Source organism: Anopheles moucheti, chromosome 3 (assembly GCF_943734755.1).
Source record: "Anopheles moucheti chromosome 3, idAnoMoucSN_F20_07, whole genome shotgun sequence".
NCBI classification, from domain to species: Eukaryota; Metazoa; Arthropoda; class Insecta; order Diptera; family Culicidae; genus Anopheles; species Anopheles moucheti.
The window spans coordinates 75716639-75743189 of NC_069141.1; the positions used below are offsets into that span (position 1 = coordinate 75716639).

Sequence of the window (26551 nt, forward strand, 5' to 3'; positions counted from 1 at the left end):
GGGAGCAATCTTTTTGTGATAATTTATTACACTCGAAACACTAGACACTAATGCCGAAGACGAATACCTTCGAAAAAGCACAGCACTATGAAAAATGCTCTATCAACACTGCACGGGTGTACCGAGGATAGTAACGCGAACCGTTCACCGAATCCTTTAAGGTTTGGCCGTCTTGGGCTTCGATACGCGAATAGAACTCGACTGTATCCTCACGTGGAGATGCACCACGAACAGGGTCAAATTGATATTCCTACCACCTCGTCCGAACGACTCCGAAAGACTGAATGAAGCTGGTCGGACGTGAGTCGTATTATTTATCACACGTATCACCCGATCGTGATACGAATCCTTTTCCTTCCATTCGCTCACCAAACAAACAAAAAACAAACTATTCTCTCACACTCCGTTTTTTCTTACTCTCACAGGAAAAACCTGCTCTCGCCCGGTGATCGTCTCGGCCACCGGTTGGATTGTTTATGCAAAACGAAATGCTGGGCGCGATGCTTCCGTTTCCAACCAACGTATTGAACGTGCGGCACCGGGCGCCTCCATCGAACCACCGTGTTCGGGTGCCGTTCTGAAACATCTGTTTCCGTTGCCATGGATAAACCAACCAGCGGTGAGTCTTTGAGATTGTACCATTGCTCACTGTTTGCTGCTCTCGGAAAAAACCCTCTCTCATTCCGGGTCAATTGGTGAGCACACAAAAAAATCAAACACAGACCACACGCCGCGCGCTACCGTACACAAAACCCAAAATAATAATAATTAAAACAAAACCGACCACCAGAACACATCCGAAGGATAAGACCGATAAAGAAAACAAAATGTTACACCATGTTTTACCGTAGAGAGCGAGAGAGAATAAGAGAGAGAAAGCACCAGTGCAGCCAGTAAATGCGTTCGCATTCGACACAAACCATGCTTCCCGTCGGCTTGTTTGTTTACTTTGCACATTGCCAGTTGCTTCTGGCGCGGCGAAACGCGGCAATCCGCCGTTCGCCGGGAGCTTCTTGCCGACACGCAAAACCTTGCGCCGGCCAACTTTTTAATGGAACAACAATAAGCGGCCCGAGCTATTACTGCGGGCTGTTCTATTCCGCTTAGCAACTCCACAACCCGGCGCTGGAGATGTATACAAAGTTTTAAAACCTGCTTCGGTTCGGTTACCATACGAACTTTTCATACCACACTACGCACCCAATTAACGTTAGTGGGTAATTAGGCGAGGTGATTATGGCCCCCATACTATTGGAGCGTTTTGTTTCAATCAGTGATTAAATCAACGGTCCCGTAATAAATGTTAATTACTTTACTGGTATGACGATGTGCGACACTTCTCCCGGTAAACCTGAAGTGAGTTCTGGATTGTGGTAAATAATTTATTGCATTTGAAGGTTTTTGTTCTGTCTATTCCTGTAGAACCTAGTTCCTGGAAATCATTCCCCATTCATGGTAAGTTATTTTTCCTTAGCTTTATGTATCAAATGACGTGGTTTCACAATGGCATTGTTCAAAGTTGTGAAAACAGATGGAAAGAAAACAGAATTGGTTCCAAAAGCAGACTTTCAAGGGGATTTCAATTGAAGATTTTTAATATTTCTGTCAACCGGAAGTACATGCTCATTTTAATAAAATTTTATTTTTGCCGAAACGTGTTGCAATGCCCACGCAAATAGCAATACTTTTTCGCCAATAAAAAAACTCTTATTTGAGTAACTTTTCTGTGAATTACTCTCTGAGTTGTGGTGTCCTGAGTGAAACTTCCACCATAATTAACTTCTATCTATATCTCTAACTGATATTTAAATTATTCAAACACCTTCCCTTCCTATTCGAATGGTTAAATTCAACGAACACAAACAGCGAATGGCAAGAAATAGGCCAGTAAGCATCAGTGCCATTAGCACGGTAACATGATAAACGGCCTGTAGCGTATCCATCATGCTCTCGCGCAGTTCAACAGATGTGACGAACGATGTTTTAGCATCGTTTTTTCGGGCGTATTTTTATCATATTGATGAATTCTCATGAGACTAACAGGAAAGAAATGCTATCAGTGCCTTTAGTTACATACGACACCATTTCCAATGTTGACCTGTTTTTCCACCATGCGTAACAGAGCAGAAAATGTAACCAGCATTGTCTGGGGATTCGTCGCGTAATCTATTTTTAACGCTGCTTTTGCTAACGGAATGCACTTTCCAATTGTTGTTGCCTTGTTCGAAAAATTCTAAGGTACTTCTACCTGACGTATATTTGATTGCGGATGATGTTCATTATTCAAACATGGACTTCAAAATTGACATCTTCCAACATATTATTTAATACACTAAGCCATACGAATTTGGATATTGAGACGCATAGACTTTAGCACTGTATTGATACTTTGAACATTCTTCATCAAATACGGTGTCAAAAACCCTTGTGAATGTAGCATTTCTTCAGCTTTGAACAGAAATCATTTTTAGTGGCATATCTCCATCATTGCGAAGGGTAATGTTAAGACCCAAGAGTGTGATCAATTCTTTGTGTAAGCATTTACTACTTGGTAACCCAATGTTGTGTGGTTCTTCAGCACAAACCAACATATGGATAGACGAGTAGAAGATGGTCTCCAAACTTTTCGTCTACATGGCTGTAAACTTTTCCAGAATCTACCGCTATTTGGAAACCTGATCAATCAATCGTTTTGTTGTTGTTGTTGAACCGGCGGATTACTTTCCATGTTCGTCATTAAGTTTAATAATAAGAAGACTACTGGTCAGTTGTATTATGTATTTGTACATGTCGGGTACATCAGCGCATCAGTGACTATCCTGCAGCGCTGGTGCATCGTAAATGTAGCACACATGCAGTGCCTTGCAGTTCTAATGCAGTGCTCCTGCAGCATTTAAGAAGCAGAATAGTTTCCTTGACCATGTTGACACGAGCGCCCCTTAAAATTTGTCAAAACTTGGTTGTTTTGTATTGTGTTGAAATTGTTTCAAAGCTTTCTATTTACATTTATTTTACGCCATCCGGTTATAAGATTATCCTGCTGGATTTCTGCTCGACTTTTTAAATTTAATGGCTGATATTCGAGCAGTACTGGCGCCATTTTCTAAAATGTGCTAACCTGGTGTTTTTCCATGTTGACATTACGAGACAGCGAAATGTCAAACTTATTTATTTTTTCCTCAGCTGTCAGATTGATTGTGGTGGGCGAACCTGTCCCAATCTTACCCGATGTTGCTGATTTTACAAAATACATTGCTTCGATTATACAAAGTGGTGTGTTTTTAAAACATATTTCCTACTTTATTTCATCTGTGCAGAACTGCAATACAGCGTACGATTCGATAATATTCAGACGGGGTCTTCATTTAGCTTATTAGTGCGTTGTTAGACAATTGCCGCAGTAACGCATTACGCTTCCTGTGCTTAGGTAGACGGGTGGTAGAAAAAAAACAGTAGCTTCGGTGTGAGTTTTACCAACAAAGTTTTACCCCTGGTTTGGAATGGCTTCCCGAGAAGTGATGTAAGTGCAGTGATTAAGGTCAACGGCGTGCTGGGTTAAGGTGTATTGTTTTGTTTTTCCTTTTATTTTACACCTTCCAGCAGCATCGCGTCTGACGACAGTGACACCGAGGAGGACCAAAGCCCGCAGAATAAATTGGCGGCGGAATACAAGCAAAGCAGCAGCTCGCGCAAACACAAAAAACACAAGCGGCACAAAAAGTCATCGAAATCGGAGAAAGGGGATAAACAGCACAAACCAAAAAAGCATAAAAAACACAAACGAAAGCATCGTGGTGAGGATGAGGAGGAAAGCAGCACCGATGGTGAACTTGCTCGAAACGGTGCGCCTGCTGAATCATCCCGAAAGGTTGAACACGCGTCACGCGTTAAACAATCTACCGAGGGCGATGGTGATGGTGAGGAACGGTTTAGAGGAAACGACCAGACGGTACGTTCGAAGAACAATGGTAGCACGAAGGCTGTGGTTGAGAAGCGTAAAGGTCACATTTCTACCGATCCTGATAAGCTGGTGCAAATGTTAACCCAAGATCTAGAAAAGCGTAAGGAGGACGTAGTTTCGGTGGAGAGCGAGAGTGATGGCACCGCGGTGGAAGATGCGCCCAGTCCGGATGTTGCCGTCATTGAGGACGATGAGCTCAACTTGGAAGATCTGATGCGACAGAAAGCGCTGCTGCAGGCACGCCTCGGTGAGTATGCAACGGACGAGGAAGACGATGGGCTGAACAAGATGGCAAGGACGGACTCGAACACCCGGGAGCGTCCTGTCAAAAAGAAACGCGTTGAAGCTGGCGAACCTGCAGTCATCACCATCGATGGAGATTCGACACCGGACGTCAACGAACAGGTACGCAGGAAATCCAACAACGCGGTAAACCGTTCTTCGAAAGGTGGCAAAGACGATCTTCAAGGAGCGGGACACAGGGGAACGAATGCGGAAGCGGAAAGTAAAAAGGCGAAGGACCATTCGTCCGATGCACGAGCCCGACAGCTGGAACGGGATCGTGACCGCGAGCGAGAACTGCGAGCCAGAGAAGAGCGGCGCAACAGAGAGGAGGACAATTACAAGCGACGCATGGCCGAAGAACGGTACGAGCGTGAGAAAGCACGGGAAAGGGACCGGGAGCGTGATCGGGAACGGGCACGCGTCCGTCAGCGGGAACGTGATCGTTCGCTGGAAAGACGACGTGATCGACGCGGATACTCACCTCGCGATAGAAGCCGAGAGAGACGATCGCTTGAGCGCGATCGTGGTCGTGGTGGTGCTGTCGGTAGGTTGGGTTCGCGTGACCGTTTCCGTGGCCGTAGCAGGAGCCGCGATCGCGACATGCGCGGGCCTGGAGGTAGAATAGATCGGGATAGGGATGGTCGTGGTCGCGATAGGGACCGTGATCGAGGTTATGGTCGCGGTATTCAACGGAATGGGCGCGATGCGCGTGGCGGTGGACGAGGGCGAAAGGTGGACGATGATCGGTTTAAAGACTCTCTTAGCGAAGGTCTTAAGCAGCAGAAGGAATCGAGCAGTGAAAGCGAAATGGGAGATATCGACATTGACGACGAAGAAGATGAGGAAAAGATTATCGAAAAACGACGTAAAGAACGTGAAGCCCTGCTCAAGGTAAATGTTACGCTGAATGGAACTTTGTTAGGCATGTACTATGTTGTTTCGTTGATTTGTTTTACAGAAACTGGGTGTTGCAAATGAGGACAGTAACACGATGACGGAAGTGGTGGAACCACCCGAGCTTAGACAGGTCAGTATGGGCAGTACGGCACCGTCATCGCGAACCGAGAGCCGTGAAGCGACCAGCCAACGCGTGGACGATCGCGACCGGGACGGAACAGATCAGTCGCTTACCCCACCGATACCGAACGAGCGGAAGGATCTGATGGATAAGGTAGAACGTAAGCCGAAAGAATCACCCGAACCACCGAAAGATCTGGACAGGCAGAGTAAGGAACCGAAAAATACTGCGAAAGAAAATTCTAAACGTCCCGAATGGGACATGTTTGCCGAACAGGACATCGACTCGAACTTCGACTCACCGGGCACGGTTGTGGCCAACAAGCAGGCGCACGAGAATCCGGCCCTGACGGACAACTGGGACGATGCGGAAGGCTACTACCGTGTGCGAATTGGTGAAATCCTGGACAACCGGTACGTGGTCGCTAACTACACGGGACAGGGCGTGTTCAGTACGGTAGTGAAGGCGAGGGATCAGGCCCGTGGTAATGCCTTCGTTGCGGTCAAAATCATTCGCAACAACGAGATCATGTAAGTAGAAGCGAGTTACCGATTCATAAGACGTTCCTAGAGATCTATCTTTCGACATGACTATTTTAGGCATAAGACAGGCTTGCGAGAATTGGAGATCTTGAAGAAACTCAACGACGCCGATCCGAGCGACCGATATCACTGTCTACGTTTATACAGACACTTTTTCCACAAGCAGGTATGTTCGAATTATCGCTTGAAATTGCTTGATTTGGTTCACCATTGCTTACAACGCGTATATCCATTTTCTTTCCACGCTCCCGTTCATCAATTGAAGCATCTCTGTATGGTTCTTGAGCCCCTGTCGATGAATCTGCGCGAAGTGTTGAAAAAGTATGGCAAAAACGTTGGCCTGCATATCAAAGCCGTGCGTAGCTACACCCAGCAGCTGCTGCTAGCACTGAAGCTTTTGAAGAAGACCGGAATTCTGCATGCCGACATCAAACCGGACAACATTTTGGTGAACGAGAACAATCTGGTGCTGAAGCTGTGCGATTTTGGATCGGCTTCATCGATAACGGATAACGAAATTACACCGTACCTTGTGTCCCGGTTCTACCGTGCGCCGGAAATCATTCTCGGCCTGGCGTACGATTACGGCATCGATATGTGGTCGGCCGGCTGCTCCATCTATGAGTTGTACACGGGCAAGATCTTGTTTAGTGGGCAGTCCAATAATCAAATGCTTAAATTTTTCATGGATCTGAAAGGCAAGATACCGAACAAGCTGATTCGCAAGGGCCAGTTCAAGGATCAACATTTCGACCAGAACTGTAACTTTCTATCGCACGAGATAGATAAGCTCACCGAACGGGTAAGTGTCTTATGTGTAACTGATTGGTTTTGTCGTAGAAGTGATTCTTCTTGTACTATTATTTCATCTACATTCAACCATCCTCATTAATTATCTGCTGTTTTGTTATGTTTAGCATCTTACTCTTAAAAATGTTCTCGAAAAACTGTTGGTTTGACCGTTGGTTCAACACTTTTTTGATGAATTTGTATAGCGATTTCCTTTTTCCTAGGTGTTTATGTAGATTAAAAGAGGATGCTATTCAACACTACGGTAATTGCATGAGATTTGTATAATCATTTCACTATTAATCGAGAGTAATTTGAATCATTTAAATCAGTAATTTAAATAAAAAATGTAACTTTGATTCACCCAAATACTCCTTAACTATTGATTGCTGCAGATTCTAAGATTTATTACCATAAGTTTTGTTTTATTTCTTAAACATTAGAAAGAGTTTTTCTATGAAAATCCTATTGTACACAATTATTATTTCGTATCATCATTATATGTAATCCACTTTTGGAACAAACACGAATATTTTGCCTCAAGTTAGTAACTTCTATAGAAAGTAGAGTTAACTCTATTAACTGTCTAATTAAATTTTAATTCTTCGTTAGTCTTTGTTTATTTATGGTAAAATACTGTAAACTCTACAGAAAAAATGTATATTTGTAATGCAGTGATTGTGATTCTATTACTTTAAATCTTTAAAAAATGAGTGTCTCGCACATACTGAATGTGTTTTCTTTGCAGAACAAAATATTAATACTTGTTTTCATACCTTTTTGTGTATCCGTGTAGGAAAAGGTCGTGGTAGTATCAATGATAAAGCCAACGCGGGATCTGCAACAGGAATTGATCGCCGGACAAAATCTCCCCGATGACCAGATACGGAAAGTGTCGCAACTGAAGGATTTGTTGGACAAAGTGTTTGCGCTCGATCCGGCGAAACGAATTTCACTGAACCACGCACTGGCGCATCCGTTCATTCAAGATAAGATCTAAGGGAACGGCCACGGATCATACACAGCTGTGTACACGCAACGGAAGTATTTTCCTTCGAATTGATGGATCAACGTCTCAATCAACATCAAACAATTGCACACTATTAACGATCCTTTTCTTACTTACGCTTCACTGATCGACACTTCTTCATCCGTGCACACACACACACCCACACGCCCGGTTGTTCATCGAACGATGAAGGAAGGCCCAACCTTCTTCTCCTTCCCCCCAAGAATCTGATGCACTCATCATGCATTCGTAGGAATTGAAGTGTGTGGTGGTGCCATACGAAGAAGCCCACGATGAGAACTTGTAGAAGCATTTGCTCTTGTATTTTCATGAAGCAAAAATGAGAGAGGTAAACAATTAAAAAGCCCACTCATGTAGTGTAACCTTAATCCACCATATATCTAATGCAACGCTGGGAGGGTAGAAGAAGATACAGAATAACTATTGTAAAATTTATTTTCGAACAGCAACTATCAGTTAAACCAGGACGCAAACTATGGTTCCTTGTTTGTTTTGTTTCTTTCAACGTTAAATCATTTTATCCCTAATCGTAATGACTATCAAAAAAACACAAACAAAACAAAACGCCTAGCAGAACAAAGTATTAGCTGATCATGATGCATGATTTTACTGAAATCTGCAAATCGTTAGTTTCAAAAAGGAGTTGTCACTATTTGGAACTGTTCTGATGAAGCAGATAGCGGAACGAATGGTTTAGATTGTCTTTTTTATGTGTTTTTTTATCATCAATCGTTTCTTATTTGAGTCAATAGCTGATAGCAGTAGCAACATAATGATTGTGAGAATGATTTCGTTTAAAGATGCAGCAACAACAGCTACAACAATAACATTAAAAACACACATAGAGAACGAGCGAACGCGATAATAATAAAAGCAAGTCCTTTTTTATGAGGATAAATACAAACTCTATCCAAAATAGAGAAATTCGAAGAGTCTAAATTACATTTTCATGATTTAAATTAGCCGCCGTACCGCGTAAGACAGATTTAATTACATTGCTCTATCTCGTTTCAGCAACGGATGTTGAAAAACGCGGGAAATGCACATTTCCTCTGTCGGGACGACCCGCGCACAGATCGTCAATGTCGAACAGAGTGTGGTACGCTGGCTTGGAAAACCGGCAAGCTAATCGGTGTCGTTACCGGGATAATCACGCAAGTTGTACCAGCACAGTGCTGTGACGAAAGTAAACATTTCACAATTAGCCACAATACGATGGGCAGCTAAATGGATAAATAGAACTAATCATATTTTTAAATCATCCTCCACAAGATCCACAACCGTGTCACACACGCACACAGAAGCATGCATCGCCCGTTCTTGGATTAGGTCTCTCTTTTGGGGAGTAATTCCACGGCACGCCCCGCTCACGGGAAGTTGATGCTGAAGCGCTGTGCATAAAGAGGTAGTGAACGAATTATTTAATCGTTTCGTTATTTATTTACACTTGTGCAAGTAAACTATTATCAAGCATATGTTTGTTTTACAATGCCCACCTTCCCCCCAGTAGAATTCTAGTGATTGAATCGATTTTCAATACTTCCGTCTGACGGCTCACGACCTTTATTCTCTCGCTCGTATTATTAGCGAGCATTCGTACAAAAGATGTTAATACCGTTTCTTTGCTTACGCCTTACCGTTCGACATTTTAAAGACACGCACCGTAACGCAGCGATGTTCTTCGTGTTGGGGAGAGTTGGACGCGCTGCAACGCGAAACAACCTGCCGTTTCGCACAGATGGGTAGACCGTAGAGGCGATCAGTTGCATCCCAAATTGTGGTGTGGTGAAACAGGTTGTTATGTGTGCATACCGTGGATGTATTCGTCAGAACCCGATATTGCTTGGTCTTTGTGCTTAATTTCTTTCCAGCCTTGCGTTCAGATCGTTTGCAACAATGCCGAATGAGGAAACTGCTTGCAAGATTTCAAAAGCTGGTTGGAATAACGCACAAAAAGTAAGCTCACCGTGTGAATGAAGGATGGTAAGTTCCTCATTATCTCACCACCAAAACGAATTATCCGAATGTAAGAACAGGGTTTCGCAGTGCAGTGGCTATCCCTTACGGGGAATAAAATGTGAATTATCGAGCTGTTTGGTGTAACCTTTGCAGATAATTGAATTGGGAATAAAGATGCCTTCCGTGGAGCAGTGCGAAACAGTTAACTTAGCGAGTATTTTCAATTGAGAGAACAGTTTCACAATATCGCTGAACAAATCAAACTGTAAGTACCTTATATTGGTAACAATATTAATATATCCATCTGAAGATGGTAGTCATTCTCATCCAACACAATCTACTTTTTGCATTGCAGGTTCATCAAATTACAGAAATGTTGGAAAAAAAACTTATCACAGATTTTCTATTCTTCGAATACCACAAAAGCTCCAAATCAATGTTTGCCACATTAACGTATATTTTAGGTTCATTAGTAAAGTATTTAAAGAATCTACACTCAAAATAGAGTAATCATGCTCACTATCATTGCTAAATGCAGCCTCAACCAGTACAATTAGAACAAGAACATACATTTGGCGCAAGCTTCTAATCTCTTTTTATCTGTTGTCTAAAATGAAATAGATCTTGTAAAAGCACAAGCAGTATCACGAAGAAATATAGATTGTCATCGATTACCTCTTTCTTTTTTTGAAGATGAGAGAATTAATACACACTATACTCTGGGCGTTCGAGTTCAGGTGGTAAAGACATCTCAGAATCCTTTTGAAATTTAAAGTGTCCAGCTGACTGTGGAATCTTCGACAGTTTCTGGAATTTGTCCAAGCAGTAATAGATTCTCAACTAAAACATCCGTAATATCGGAAAACTCTCCAAGAGTGTGTATTGAGTTCGTCACACAATCTCGGATTTCTCATTAACTTTTTCATATCCCAAGTTAAAGTAAAAAGGATGCTAAAATGTCTTCCAGTTTTTCCAACCACGACTAAAAACTCCTGTAATTTTCGCCATAATAACTTTAACTTTCTTTCCATCCAACATTAGCCTTTGGTGCACCACGTTTGCTTAAAATATTCAAACGACTTGCTTATCTTTATTATCCTCGTAACAGTTAATGTAACAGTTAAATCGTAACAGAAAATCAAAACGTACACAGTATCGACACGGTTTTGTTTACAAAGAAAAGGGCGCTTGTTTCGCAGTAAAGTATAACAGAACGAAAAGTTGAAATACAATGTCTTAATGCTTGCTTCATCGTTTGAAGGGCTAACCTTCGGGGGAGGGAAGAGATTCCTAATAGCCGGTTTGCCATTGCTGTCCCTCACACATACACACACACACACACGCACACGTACACCTACAATCGAGAATCGAAACGTTTCGGGGCCCAACTATCCCTGCCACAGTTCGCAGCACTGTCTTTCGGTGGTCGCAACCGCTCGTTCCACGGCTTATCGCCCAATGTTGATGGGTTCGTCGGCCATACCCAATTCTTCCGTCGCTGCCTTATTGCCTTTCCTTTTCTTCGAGTACCACATGAACATCAGGCCGGCGTAGATGTTGGAGAGAAATACGAACCAAGCGAGGTAGAATCCGTAACCGTAGCTGTCGCGCGGAATGGTCCCCAAAAGAAGAAAAGATAACGTGCACGGTTAGAGAGGTGTTTATTGATTGGGGGACAAATAACTGCCAACCCCCACATACCTATATTTGGCACCTTTCGGGAAGGTGTACGTTATGTTTTCCTTCTCGTACTCCACGGAAGCGACCAACACCTGTATGACGACAATACTTGTCGCGGCTGCAAGCACACGAATTGGGAGGGTTAAAACTGAGCATAGTTCTGTAACGGTTGCGCTAGCTTCACCGTACCTGATATGAAATGTATACCGCCGGCCAATCGTTTGAACATGTACCGTGGGTTCAGGAACGTGTAGATCGAAAAGATGAACCCCATCACCATTACAAACACTGTAATGCACGCAAACGATGCTTCGGTTCGGCTGTAGTCTGTGGAAGGGATACAATAATTAGTTTACTGCCGAACGACACTGCTACACTATAATTGGGGAGTATTAGAATACTATTCAAAACAACATTGTAGAAATGATCGCCAAACCAGACGTTCTGTCATTCATTCATGCGTTTAAAACGTTGAGTATCTATTACTTAAGTGACTCGTTTGAATTAGAATGGAAAATTATTAAAAATAATTTATTACTGCTACTCTAATATGCTCGTTTAAGCCGTTATACAAACCTCTAGATATTACTAAACTATTTAATTAATACTTAAATTATAATTAATTACGAATTACGAATCTTTTGAAAATTTCCCCTAGGTTACATAGCAAGTTAATGACACGAAAAAATTAAAATAAGTACTACATATTAATACTACATGTGGTTAGCAGTACAGCAGTAAGTTAGCTAGCGGTTGGAACATACTAAGAATCACACATGCATTTAAAAAAAAACGAGCATCACACACGTTGTTTACCGGCCGTTAATCCGTTTGAAATAACTGCACGGACTGGGAAACAGACACGCCGTTGTACACTGTAGGATGTATTTTGTTACACGATGTAGTGATAAAAATTTGAATTATGACTAAAGCACGATGCAACGATGCAACACCACAAAATGTTCGGCGGGTTGTTTCTATTTTTTTTGTGTTTGCCAAATATCCAATACACCAACGCAAGGGTGTGAAATCTTACTGACAAGACAGTGTACAGACAATTTCCCCGGTGTCCGGTCTGGGTGTGGTTCGCTCATGTTCGCTCTACTTTTATGGCCGCTTTTTAACGACTCGCAGAAGAAAATTAATAGCCGCAGCGAAATGCATAACCGCGCATGAATTATGGTGCGACACACGTACGCGTCCTCTGCCTGCGACAAACCGAACCGTCGACAGACAACTAGAAGCATCGCTTTTATGAAGTTTCGGCAGTGACAAGCGCACACCGGATTCCGATTTATTATCACTTAATTGGAATTCTTTTCCGGGGTTCCATTTCCATGCTTGTTGTTTTTATTATAGATTTAGCTATTTTTAGTAGTAGAAGGCACATATTAACTATTTCTAACAACAAAGAAAGAAGCTTTCCAAACACATTGTGATATGAAGGTGTGATCGTATCGTTTGAATGTGGTGATGCAGTTGCTGATCATAGAAGGTTCAAATCACCTACCATAGGGAGCACAGGGAGGGAATAGACAGCAAGGAGTTACATAGAGTAGAATAACATTCACAATTATATTAAGTAAAGACACTCTGAACTCTCTTCAGATGTCGAATATCTAGTAAAGATGCGAAATAAAATGCGTACTAATGCAGCTAGAGAGCGAAGAACAGTTTCGAAGTGCGTAAAGGCAAACATAGACAGGCTGTATAATACACTGGTGGAAATAAGTATAATTGATCGAACTATATTTTCAATTAAATAATGTAGCTTATCGATTTTTTTTTGTTGTATCGATACAACAACCTCAACAGGTCTAGGCCTACCATTTCTAGCTTTCTTTGACTTCGTGTACTCGTAGTCCTGCGTACGGAAAATTGATCTGGATGGACTTTTGGACCGGTACTGTCGTGTGAAGACCGGCACCGTTTCCAATGCACCAACGAGCTCCAACTAAACAAATTATTGTAAATTCGAAAATAGATATAATTAATACGTTGTTTTTATAACAAAATCATTGCCGTTGAATCGTTTCAAATGATAAAATTCAAATTAATTAAGGAACTAACAATGAACCGTAATATTTGTTCAGGACTCTCACAGGAACAGAGGAGGAAATCCAGAAAAGCCTTTAATTGAACAGATTGATAGTGTCGGTTAAGTAAAGATTAAAATAAATGTTATACCTGCGTCAATAAGTAATAGCAAAACATGGAAAAAATACATATTATTATAACCAAAACATTCGCAAAAATCTCAATGCTTCAAACTATAAATAACAATTTAACAGATTGTAACAAAAAACATTGATTAGATCGATCGGAAGTTTGAAAAGGTCGCACACGAGTTTTTATACTTATTTCCACCAGTGTAGTTCTACCGAGCATTGGGAATGAGCAGTGGAAACAACGACGCCATTTATTTAAACATTTCCCCTAAGATCGATTCGCAACTGGTAAGCTTGCGTACGGCCAAATGATGGCCACCCTGTACCGATGCGTACCTTCCGTCTGGAACTCAGGATTGTAGAAAGCTTCATCTTTCTCTACAAAAACGGTCGATGGAGGATCGTCGTTGTGATATGTTGTCGGGTTTTGATGCAAAAAAGTGCAATAACATTTTAATAGGAGGATGGATGCCGAGTTAATAGATGTTGTGGTGGATTGTGCAAAGTAATAGTTATATATATACGTTGGGTGCATTGAATATGGGTGATGTTAGCGTAATATTCGTAAACAATTTAATGTGTGCACTGCGCTTGGATGCACTTCGTGCTGTTAATTACAAGTTTAATTAACAGATAGCTAACACCCACTGGTCGCCCAGGAAGAGAAGCCCCAACCAAAGCAGGCCCACTACTCACCAAGCAGTTCGTCGTCGATGGCGGGATCCTGGAGAATCTCATCGTCGCTAGGGAAAAGATTGTGAAATTTACATTTTTCTGTAACGAAAACAAAAATACAAAGCGAGCACGCTTAGTAACGGCTTAATAATCCACCGGTCCCGAGGCATCCGATACGTACTGAACGGCGTATACTCGTAGCCATTCCCAATGCGCCCTTTCTTCGGTGGTAACGGTGGCCGGATGATGTACTTGGTGCCATTTGGGCTGACGATGTACGGCGGTATGTTCATCGCTTTGGCGAAGCTCCAAAGCAAATAAATCACACCCGGCCGGTGCTCCCAATCGTCGAACAGCGCCTCGGACAGGGTGCTCGGCATCAGCACGTTAATGTCCGTCGAGTTGATGGTGACCGTGGTCAGCACACCGGCCACCGGTTCCTTCAGCGTTTCGCGCACCGAGTTCAGATCGGTCGGATCAAGCATCATCAGCGGTGGGTTCTTCAGCTTCTGCACGGCCACATTATCCTGCTGCCGCACCTTCCCGGTGATGTCGTGGAACAGCGCCTTCAGCTCGTGGAAACGGTCCGCATCGTTAACGATCCAGGACGCGAACAAATGCCGCCGGAAGCCATCGTCGACCTCGGTGAGATTTTCCGTCTTCAGGTCGTAGCTGAGGAACTCCTTGATGTACGGTTCCTTCGCGAGGGACGACCGCATCGTGGCGATGCGATTTTCGTTCACGAACGACAGCGTGGTGAAGTTGCGGGTCGCGTTCGATTGTGCCAGCACCGCGGGTATGACACCGTAACGGCAGATCTTCCAAAGACCCGAGTGTGACGTTTTGAAGTATCGTCTCGTTTCCGGTATGAAGATTCCTGCCAAAAGTGCAAAACAGAACCAGAAATTCAAATAATTAACAACCGAACGAGGAAGTACAGCGCGAAGAGACAGAGAGAGAGAGAGGCGCAGATGATGTGACAGCTGACCGTGGTTGACCGACGTGCACCGGTCACCCGCAGCTTAATCCTGACATACGGTTGTTTGTCTTCCGCCTTAATTACATTCGCCGTTCTACTCGCTTTGTTGCAGCTACATTTGCTCCCAAGTGCTCCCAAGTGCTCCCCGAGAGCACTGCGATGCCGTCAGCTCGTCAAGAGATTTCTGCACTTTCCGGCGGTACTACAACAAACCAGAGGTCTTATTTTTAATCTGACCAATTTACAAAATTTTACTCTCTCCCCCGTAGCGGCAGCGTAATGAATATTGGCGGTTGTTTGGCTGCTCGCTTGCTTGTTTCTGTTTTTGTTACATTTCAACCTAACCTTAACAAGAGCAGCCTTTTTTCTACTGTTCTATGCTGGGATTTCTTTGCACCAAAAAAAAGGACCACCTCCACTCGAACCGAACACGAGAACGGTCAAGTCGCCTAACGCGTCGCTGTTGACTTTCACCGTGGGTTGCGAAACACGGTTAAAGGTAAACATTGCCCACACCATTTATCCCGCCGTGCAGCATTGAAACACATCCGACCCGACCCGACCCGACCCAACCCGGCAGTTCAATCTGTTAAAGTTCAACAATGCTGGAAGTTTCAATATTGATGTACTTCACTTATTAAATGTGTGTACCATCGGGGTTGCGTTTTGATAATGCCAAGATAATTAAAACTGTTCTCTCTATCTCTTTACCGTACCGTCGGGGAAAATGAAGAAAGCGTTTCTTTTGCGTTAAAGATGAGGTCATAAGGTCGATCTTTTCTTTTTTTCAACTCAAACTCCATCTTCTTCGCGATCAGTAGACGATCAAACGGAAACTATCATTCTAATCAAACGAACGAAGTAACGCTTAACAAACATTGTACGATTTCCACAAACTGGTGGCCCTGTTGAGGTGAGAACCGCAACAAATCACGCCAATCGATCTTCATTACGTTCCATCTAAACATTTGCGTATTGCGCTTATGCTTTCTATCCGTTTCGGGTAATATTTCTCTCTACTGTTCTAATACCTCAATTCGATCGAATGTTTGAACGATCGGAATGTACGATTTAATCAATGCAAGTTTGAAGTTGGAAAGCAAATTTGTTGCAAGTATCAACTTATTTAAAGCCCTCTCATTTGTTCAATAATTAATGCATTTGAATGCACTGTATATTATGACATTTCCAAACACATTGATTTATAGCAAAAGATAAAGGATGAAAGGAAATAAATCTAAAGCACACGACAAGATAGATGACCGAATCGTTATGATCGCGCCGGTAGAGTATTATGAGTGCGGTCCGCATGAAAAAAAGAATCAGAAAATCAGAAAGATTTACCGTGCACGATCTGTCTTGTTGTGCAATGAAGCCATGATCGAAACATATGTTTGGCGTGTGATTTAATTTATAACCGTTTGGGTTTGCTTTGTGCGTTCCATTGAGGAATGGTTGGTGGAACTGGTCGAAGAGAGCTCAAATGACATTTTGTACAAATGCGGAATATTGCTTTGTATTCAAAATGGGGCATGCACTCAACTAGATTTCATTGCCAAAATAGTACAATGCATTCAAATTTACTAATGTGTAGGATAGTAGTTTCGCCCTAACTAAATATACTAAAAAGCAAATAATTAAATGCATTTCTTCCAGTTTAGCATATGTGAAATACAATACAATTTTTTTGATGATGTATATTGCTAACGTTTCGAAGCTTTAAACATTTTCGCTCAATTATGTTTTAAGTAAACAATAGATTTTACATTTATAGTAATTAATTATTTTCTATTGACCACACTGCACCAACAAATGTTTCGATAAATATTAACGAACATAATAATATCATTCGCTTTCGCTTTCAAGTGAAATTAAAATACCCCCAAAAATTTTTAATTAAATGCACAAATTCCAAAAAGCAATATTTTAATAAACAAAAGGAAACTGTCCTTAATTTTTTTACCCTCTGCAAAACAAAATCCATTTCCTTACACAAAATTATATTAAAATAGATAAAAATTGTATTTACTTTTAACTTTAGCAAGTGTAAAACACTGCAATTTGGTTTTTATAAGAAATATGAAAAAAATAAAAATAAATAGTAATTTCGACGGGTGCTATATAAGCAAACAATTAATTGTTCCTTAATTATTATTTATAGTTACGAGCACTCGCTCACTTTAAAAAACAGTCTGTTACTTATCGGAAATTTATTTTTAACAATAATACTATTACGTCAAGCCCCGGAAAATAAAGAAAAACGAGCAAAACCTTTCCCCAATAATTATACTAATTGCTTGCGAGAGTTATTGAAGAAAAACGAAACGCTTTTCCCCAAAAACGTGTTCACCGAGTGACAATTCGCACATAGCCGCTAAAATCACTAAAATTAAATCAACCGTTCGTCGGCCACTGGCTTGACTCATTGTTCATTACCTTTCTCAATCGCGTTACGGTGCTGCACCACCGGTGCACCGGTGCAAATGGTCTTTACCACCGGGCGAATGCCAAATTTCCTCCCACTTCCCACCCAGTTGGCAGCCGTTCAAAGTGTGCCAGTTAGTTCTCCTTTCACTGAACCAGAAACATGAAACCGCGTTGCATCCTGATTTACCTAGCTCCTAGATTTGCTATACAAAGTAGTGACCGAACACAGCAACCACAGCAGTAACACACACAAAAAGTAGGCAGGTTGCTTTCAAGTACAAATCTTCTGGTTGGTTCTTGTGGAAGGGGGTTAATTTCCAAACGGCGATGGAGACGCCTGGTGTTTCGCACGTGTTTCGGTACATTCAGCACGGGATGGTTGAGCGTCGCTGCTGGAATCGATAAATTGTTACGCTGACATGTGCAATTAATGATTACTCCACACACCGGCGGGATGCCGCAACGTATCCTATCAGTGATGCAAGTTGATGGAATCACGGTGTTTTGTGGTTTATTTATAGATTCCCCCATTCTGGTGTTCCCTGGGAAATTATTTGTATTCGGGCGGGGTTTGCGTTTTAAATACATTCCTTCCTCGTCCGAGGATCGTTCCGACAAGACCTTGCGGTCAATGTTTACGTTGCGGAAGGGGGGGGATCAAAAACAAAAAAAAATGGCGGATCAAACATTGATGCTTACCTTGGCCACCTGTTACGATGAACCAGTGATCGGTGGAAATGGCCACGATCCAGATGACGGCTGCCACACCGATAAGGATTGTGCAGCCAAGCAGAATCCGTCGCTGCCGGTAGAACTCCTCCATCAGCGGCTTTCGCTCCTCCTCGCGGGAAATCGAGGTGGTCGACATGGTGACACACCGCACAATGCACTATCGGGGCGACTCAAGCCAAGGTATTATCACCTCTTCGCCTCTATCAATGAGATCAGCACTTCACTTTCCTTTTTTTTCACCTCAAATCGAAATGCACACACACGCACTCGCACAACAGCTGGTGACTTTTGCACCAAATGCACGTATCTATTCTATTCACTCTGCGTTACTTGCGCACCTGTGTACCTATTCTACGGTCGATCGCAGCACTACACACAACACTCACCACCGTTGGCTTTCGTGTTTCATTGTACTAGATACTTATGGGCCGAAGCGAACACTACACTACCACTACCATCGTTGGGGCAACATTTCGGCACGGCCCAGCGGGTTCACATTTTTCCTTTCACCAAACAATCCCTGGGAAACCTCTGGCTGGCTGGCGGCACTTGTGTGTGGGCACTGTCGATTGTTTTATCTACTGCATCGCTGCGATACGCTGTGAAAGAATTGCCAAAATGACGGTTAACATTTCCCCGTAGCTCACACACACACGTGAGCAATCCGATTTACAAAGCGGAACAATTGAAAGGTACGCTGAACAGTGCGCTGCAGTTTTTCGTTTGGGCGTAGGGAATTTTTCCCCCGGGGAAAATGAGCACACGAGCCGCCTTGAGAGAAACAACAACAACAAAACACACACGCGGGCAGAATGTCAACCGGGTGACCGTGGGGAACTGACGGTGGTTTTGCAGCTCTACCCCGTCAAGCACCCATCCATCCATCGGGCAATTGATCGCGATCGCGCTTCACAGAATGGCCCACAGTTTCGCACTGCAATCGGGACCAAAGCCCCCGTTCGTATCGCATCGGGTTGATCGGGTCTTTGCTCTGCGCTGCTCATGCTGTATTTTCGTATCGTTTCGTCAACGGCCGTCGTTATCTTGCAACGGATGGACGCGCGAATTAATGGTCGTCAATATTTGCGTACGGTGCGATTGTGGCTACCACAGGCGCCACACGGACGGAAGAGGGATCGTGTTGGTAAAAATAAACTATGCATGCCCCCCCCCCCCCCCCCCGGACGGCGATGGCTGTGTCGATCGGTGCGAGTCCTTACCGATCCTGGGCATCTTGGGGTTTCTGAAGATCAGGTTGGTTTTTTTTTGTAGTAGTTAAACTTTTTATAGTTTAATTTATCAAATACATAAACACAGACTTTCGCTTTGGTTTGTCAAAGTAGCGAACCCACATCCTTGACAAGAACGCCTACTCTATCAGGAGGTACTACACCCAGAGAACTTCCACCGACAACTCCACAAACCTCAGAATCTATGTCGAATAGTTCGAATAAACACATACTTTAAAGATCAAGAGAGTGTAATGTCACCAATTCAGCTCATTTATGGGAAAGAATCACTCCAAAGACCTGCAAGAGACTTCACCAGACAGGATGAGGCATCGGTCGAGTCTTAGACACAAGGTTTACTAGGATATTAAGAAGAAATTAGTAGTTGAGATTGGCAATAGAAGAGTTACTAGAACCAATAATAAGACACATTTGAATATTGAATTAGATCGGTTAATCTAATGAAACCCTGCGATAACTTCACTGTATGGTTATGTATATGATTAACTCCTAGCGCTTGTAGATTATTATGCGTGTTAATTAGCAAATGCTCAAGAGTATCAACAAAATTGTAAGTCTCGCTTGTTAATGGGCTAGTTTCGTTGCATCTGGCGTAAGGGCAGTCAAAAGGTTGATCTCCTTGGAGTAGTACTCAGAGAAACAGAGTTGATCGTGGTAGTTTGCAAGTTATTTGTGTACTGCATACTTCTTCAGGGTCTGTTAACAGATATAACCAACATCAAATTAAATCTGAACTGATTTTCCCTACATCTGAGCTATAGATAAATAGAACTTAAGGAAATCGGAAATAATAGACCAAAACCTCCCAGGTTGGAGTCCAAAAAAGCAGAAGAAGATATTCCATGTCGAGTATTCCGGCTTTCGGAATCTTTTAGAGTATGATGAGCATGTGAGATGAGTTGCATGTCTCTGCCATGTCCTGAAATATCTACCTCAAACGTAAGTGAAGTTATCCGAATGCCTGAGAGGTTCAGCTAGACACCAATTCCCAAACACCTGAAGATGTCTTCGTCTACCGTAAAACCTCATAAAGTACACTAAGATAAGCAACTAACTGTTGAAAAAGAACCACATTCAGAAGCATAGCTGTCTGACGAGCTGTCCATACTTGTATACCTGGGCCAGGTTTACCACGTGGGGACAGTTCACGAGTTTGTTGGAAAACAGTAGCTTTATCGTCGTCTTCTATCTTCATTCGAACATCTTTTGATCATGGACATCCCGATCAAGACCGATCATCATCGGAATGTCGAACAATTTTAACGGCGTGCCGGTAAATTATGTGTTACGCTTTACATGGGGTCAACGGTGGCCGGTTGTCGCAAACGAAGAAGATAAATTCCCACAGCTGAAACGTCGTTTCGCGCGCGCGCCCCCACACGGATCACGCAACGGAACGCTCCAGCTTCAACACGCCACGCGACACTGTGCATGGATTTGATGAGTAATGTTTTGTGTGTGTGTTTCGTTTTTGGTTGGTTTTTTGTTCTTCTTCTCTCTCTTCCTCCCTCATGGTTTGAACACACACCTCCTGTCAAACGATGCGAACCTGTGCGAGCAGGAAGTTTAGACAGTGCATGAAATACCGCCAGCCGTGAAACATTACACGGGTCGGTATGTTCGCACGATGAAAGCCAAAACCAACCGTCCCTGGTTGCCACAATCTCGGACCCGGACCGAACCGAACACACACACACACGCAAACACGCTGTCTCTAAAAGCCGTAACGAATTACTACTGCGGGCTGTGTTTCGCCGAACGGTCACCGGTCCCGACGGATGTTCGAAAATGGGGGGAATTTGGGTGTTTTAAAAATAATTCTCACTCTTCCTAGCCCAAAGCAATGGCAACGGCGTGCACAAAGGAAAGGGAAAAAAACACGGGAATGAACTTTTGTTTCTGGTCTTTCTCACACGACGATGTTGACATACTACACGCGCACGGTGGCCAGAACGGCGCACTGTATTCACGCTTGGGCCCGATCGATCTGAAGATTCCAAATGACAAAACGGTGACAAACCTGTCCGGCTTCCCCAACTGCATGTTCCGTGTGTTGCTGTGCGGGGTTTGGGGTTGGGAGGGTGGCATTGAAAGTGAAAGTAGAGATTGGGGTCATTCTATTCTGCGTTCGAAATGCATTTATTCATGCACAGACGAGCAACAGTCGATTGTCGAGCGTGTAAGCATTCTGTGGTTGAAACACAACTGTCTTGAAACACATTGTTGTTTTAAAATACTTTAATACCCTGTTAGAAACACTTAAATAACGCTTTTAAATTGTTTTAGTAAATCTTTAAGCAACTAACTGTACGGTTCGTATGGTTGGCTCAATTTTTCATTGGGAAACACCTTTCCCATTAGCGATTCACATTCACTGTTATCACTTCAAACGCGCTCAGTCGATTCGTTCCGTCACCCGTCTATTCCTTTTTGGGGTCGGCTTCAGTTAAACATTGTGCGCTTCCGCTGCTCCGGAGCACTTAAATTAACACCTTCTGCACGATCACCCATACCCACGGTACACGCACGGTGTGCTGCTCATAATCCTGTTTGTCGAAGGGGTTTTTGTCCCTGGTTTTCGGCACCGGCAACCTGTAACCGAAGCACCGATGTTGCCCTCACGGTGGCCCAGATCGTAACTGAAAATAGCGTGTCTGCCCACGACCCGGCAGTGCGGCGCTCTACCGATCGCCGTAACTCAGCGGCACAACTGAAGACGACGGTGCCGATTTCGCTTCGTTCGCCGAAGACACTCGGTCTGCATGTGCTGGCGGGCTTACCGATTAGGGGTAGCAAAAAATCCTTCCTTGTCACTCATTTCTTTTTTGTTTTGTTCTCACCTAAACCAAAAACCCCGCACTCACGATCACTCACTTATCTCGCGTGAGTGTGTGGATCGAATAGGTGCAGGGCCACGAGAGTTGACAAAAGGCTGACAAATTTGTCAAGTGACAAAATCAGCTGGACGACTGCAAAAAACCACTATACCGTGGTCGCGCACACAATTGTTTTCAGATTTCCGATACCAGGAAAGCATCCACGGAAGAGGTAGCAGCTAGTACAGTAATTTTGCTCGAAAATCACCGAAAAATTTCTTTGAAAACTACCAGTTTCCAAAGATATAGTACCAGGAGAGCATCCACGGAAGAGGTAGCACCTGGTAATTTTGCCCGAAAACCGACGAAAGGTATGCAATGTTTAAACACCAACTTGGCAACAAACTTGTACAACGCAGCATGCAACAAATTTGTACAAGTTTGGTGCATGCAAGTTTCTTGCAGGACAGAACTTGCATCCAAGAACTTGCATGCAACAAACTTGCATGCAAGTTCTTGCATGTAATTTCTTGCATGCAAACTTGCATGCAAGATTGCATACAAGTTTTGTTGCATGCAAGTTTGTTGTATGCAGTGTTGCTCAACATTGCATACGAAGTTGCGCGCCACCTTGCTCGGCTGATACCAGGTGTCACCTCTTAAAACATGCTCTCCTGGTATCGGAAATCTGAAAAGCTGGTTTGTATGAAAAGATAGTGTTTAAACATTGCATACCTTTAGGCGGGCAAAATTACCAGGTGCTACCTCTTCCGTGGATGCTCTCCTGGTACTATAAATTCGGAAACTGGTAGTTTTTGATGAAATTTTTCTCGACCAACGGGAAAGTTCGTGTTTAAACATTGCATACCTTTCGGCGGTTTTCGAACAAAATGCTGTACTAGGTGCTACCTCTTCCGTGGATGCTCTCCTGGTATCGAAAATCTGAAAAAAATTGTGTGCGCAGCAACGACATAGTGTGTTTTCGTAGTTGACAAACTGATTTAGTCACTTGACAAATTTGTCAGCATTTTGACAACTCTCGTGGCCCTGCACCTAATGGGTTCGAAAGACTTGTTCGTTATCTACCACTATTCGAGTGCCTGAAGACGCATAGACACGTGAGCAACTGATGCTGTAGTGAGTTGCCGAGCATTAACTTGCGAGCCACTGATCTACTTCGGTGTGAAGAAATATTCTGAAAACAGTAGCTCAATTAACATCCCAACAAGGAGGGTTAACTTAGCTGGCCATGCTGCACACATCTGGACGGTTGAGCACGGCGTGTGTGTGTGTGCGATCGTCGCGCGGATGGGGAAGCCAAAATGGCCCACCGGGGCCAAACAAATAGTGTTGCCGATGGCTTCTCGCATTCGCATCAGTACTATTTATATCTTCAAAAAGAAATCGCACCGTGGAGGTGGGCCGATGTTTGCAGGGTTTTCATTGTTTTCGGCCGACGGTGCGGTGTGTGTATGTTGCATATCTGCTGGCAACCAATAAACCGACCGGGAGTTTGTTTGTTTTTTATCTTGTTTTGCTAAAACGAATGATCTATGGTGCGGGTAATCATCGTTAAAGATCGATAAGGTCTAATGAAATGGCCCGTTTCTGCAGCTTATTCTATGGAGAGTTTATTACAAAAAAAAATGTGCTTACTTATATGAAATATCTACTAAAGTTTGACAAGACTATGTTAATAATTCATACAGTTTCCTTAACCAAAAACGTAATGCCACTTTTTGCACTCGGAAATTATTATTTCTTCGTGTGTTTATTTCAGCAAAACCTGCCAAAAAAAAGCGAACGGTTGATAATGAGTTTGTTAAATAAGTTACAACCCCCGGTGTCTGCAGGTTTTCACACTTGGTTTATCATGTTGGATGTGTATCTTAAATAGCCAATTACCGCCAGCACCAATCTGTCATTAAACCCGCTTCTGTCAACACACTCGAAACGATCTTCAGCATACGCTTTGGGAGAGGGGGCCGTTTTTTTGCACAATGTTCTTCATTTTCGCTTCCGAACGTTGCTTCGCCCTCCCGCGCGTTACGATGAGTAATTGGGGCTGCTCCGTTGAAGTTGAGTAAAAATATATTGCTTCGATAATTGTTTGCATGCGCATCGTATACCAAGATGCGAACGAGCAAACCCCAAACCAAGCAGCAGGCATCCAAGCAGCCTCAGCAAAACTCACGAGCTCACGGGAAGTGCGGCAAATTATGAGGAAACGAGAAAATGGATCGGTTTGGCACGCTAGAAGTAGGGTACTGAAATTTACACTGCAATAATTTTTGCACCATCGTTTTTTTGTTTTGTTTTTCATTTTCACGTCAGCCATTTTTTTTCTTCGACTGGCATCAATTGCATGCCGTGTATGCCGTTTAATTAAATCCTCATACACATTTTTATCCATCGCCGAGCATGCTGAGATACAATGTGGTTATTTAAAGAGTGCATTGCTCGATAGATGAGCAGCTCGTAGGCTGAGAGTGAACACAAGCAAGCAACACCACATCCTGCGAGTTATAAATTGGAGTAATCTTCTGTTGTCTATCAGCGTCGATGGATATTCTCATTGAAGAATATAATGAGGTCGCTAGAAAATTGATTGCGAATTTTCTTAACAGAAAGAGTATTGAGTTAATCATTATCACAATGCTTTGTTTGGCACTGTCAGTGTTTATTCACAGGTAGGATTGAACTTGATCTTGATAATATGAAGATCAGCTTAATGGAATGCTATTTAACAACCATATATTAATCCATCTGGCGGTAAACGGAACAAGAAAAAAAAACGCTGTAATGTGTCCTGTTAAAAACGAACTCAATCAAACGATTTAAGGTAAACATTCGCCCAACTGTAGCGTAAATAAATTCTGACATTTAATTACCAACACAGAAGCTGTAAAAATATAACATCAACTCTGGTCAGGACGTTTGTCGAACATGGATTGGACTGTGTATTAAAAGGAAGCGCAGGAATAAAATCCCATCTTCCGATTTGTGTTTCACGCCACGAGACAATCAATCAACAAATAAACAATTCCCACAACCGTCCGCAGCAAAAAAAAAAGCAAACTGTTGGCGCTTAACGATTGGCGGGAAAATCGGAAGTGGTTGGAAACCATTTGCAAAATAAACTCAGTGCCATGCCATTCTCTAAGCCGGTCAACAGGGCGTTCTTTACGGGAGCCCGGGGGGTGGGGGGTAAAATCGCACAACAGAAACACAACGATGCGGCTCCCGACAACGAAACGAATGTAGAAAATAAATTCCCACCACATGTTATTATCTCCATCGGGTTACGACAGTACACGGTCAGTTCCGGGGATGGAAGGAAACTAAAATTAGAATTTCAAGCGTATTGGGGCGAAGGTACTGCCGGCGCTATTTGGGACAGTTTGTGCTTGTTGGATATAATAAAAAAAAAATCCTCCCCCATAAGACAGTCGCTGTAGGGGGTTTAAGAAGAACCTGTGTTTAGGGATGATAATGAATGATCTGTAGCTTTTATAGACCACCAGCTGGTTGCTGTGGGTGCGAAAATTAACTCCGCAAATTAACGACCGTCGAGGCAAGACTCGTGTGAAGCGCTATGATAAGAACCATAGCTAGCTTCCGTTAAAAGGAGTCTCGACAAAGGTCGACAAAGTGGTATTAATCATCTGCTGCAATTAACCCTTAATACAACGGTTAGGTTTAATAATCGTAATAATATTATTACAAAATATGATTTAGAGTTAAATGAGCTCAACAGTGGTAGATGATATGATGGAAAGATTTCACGTGTTATTTTTGCTTTACTTTAATTTCTTTTGCAGTTAACTATATGCAAGTTCAAACATATTTATACTTTTTAATAGATTGCATTTTTCTGGATTTGATAGGTTCATTCTTTGTTGTAATACATCTTTGCTGTAATACAGCTCGCAAAGTCCTATAGCACTCCTATAGTACTGACTATGGAAATCTTGTAGGATCAGCAGGGAATTGCTATAGGACTTCAATATGACTTGCCTACCGAAATCCTACAGGACTTTTATATTGAAAATCCTACAGGAAAAGCCCTATAGGACTCCAATATGGCTGTTTATTGCAGTGCCACATAAATACTCAAAGAACACTCCACAAGGACTGACTACAGCAGTTCCATAGGAATCTTATGTAAGTCCAATGAAACTTCAATGGGACTATCAGCAGTCATATAAAAATAGAAATCCGATAGATCCTATATCCTATA

The 26551-nt window shown here is 42.8% G+C and overlaps 2 protein-coding genes across 5 annotated transcripts; one reads left to right on the forward strand and one right to left on the reverse strand.

The window, feature by feature from the left end:
* Positions 1 to 3233: 3233 nt before the first annotated feature.
* On the forward strand, positions 3234 to 9782 carry LOC128301688 (serine/threonine-protein kinase PRP4 homolog). 4 transcript variants are annotated; one of them, XR_008287352.1, is made up of 9 exons: positions 3234 to 3520; positions 3601 to 5137; positions 5205 to 5794; positions 5864 to 5972; positions 6072 to 6608; positions 7392 to 7953; positions 8640 to 8811; positions 8898 to 9030; positions 9280 to 9782. XR_008287352.1 is itself a non-coding variant. In XM_053038279.1 (6 exons), the coding sequence occupies exons 1-6, from the start codon at positions 3501 to 3503 to the stop codon at positions 7593 to 7595; spliced, it is 2997 nt and encodes a 998-aa protein (XP_052894239.1). In that variant the 5' UTR covers positions 3234 to 3500; the 3' UTR covers positions 7596 to 8620. The 4 variants fall into 4 exon arrangements, 1 of the variants encoding a protein (XP_052894239.1); XR_008287351.1 differs by having other exon boundaries at positions 8898 to 9782; XR_008287353.1 differs by having other exon boundaries at positions 3604 to 5137; positions 8898 to 9782.
* An 887-nt stretch (positions 9783 to 10669) lies between these two features.
* LOC128303462 (uncharacterized) lies at positions 10670 to 18774 on the reverse strand. Its single transcript, XM_053040425.1, has 7 exons — positions 18213 to 18774; positions 14289 to 14984; positions 14129 to 14206; positions 13769 to 13810; positions 11454 to 11591; positions 11286 to 11382; positions 10670 to 11186 (listed from the first exon to the last, which is right to left on the reverse strand). The coding sequence occupies exons 1-7, from the start codon at positions 18379 to 18381 to the stop codon at positions 11033 to 11035; spliced, it is 1374 nt and encodes a 457-aa protein (XP_052896385.1). The 5' UTR covers positions 18382 to 18774; the 3' UTR covers positions 10670 to 11032.
* Positions 18775 to 26551: the final 7777 nt, after the last annotated feature.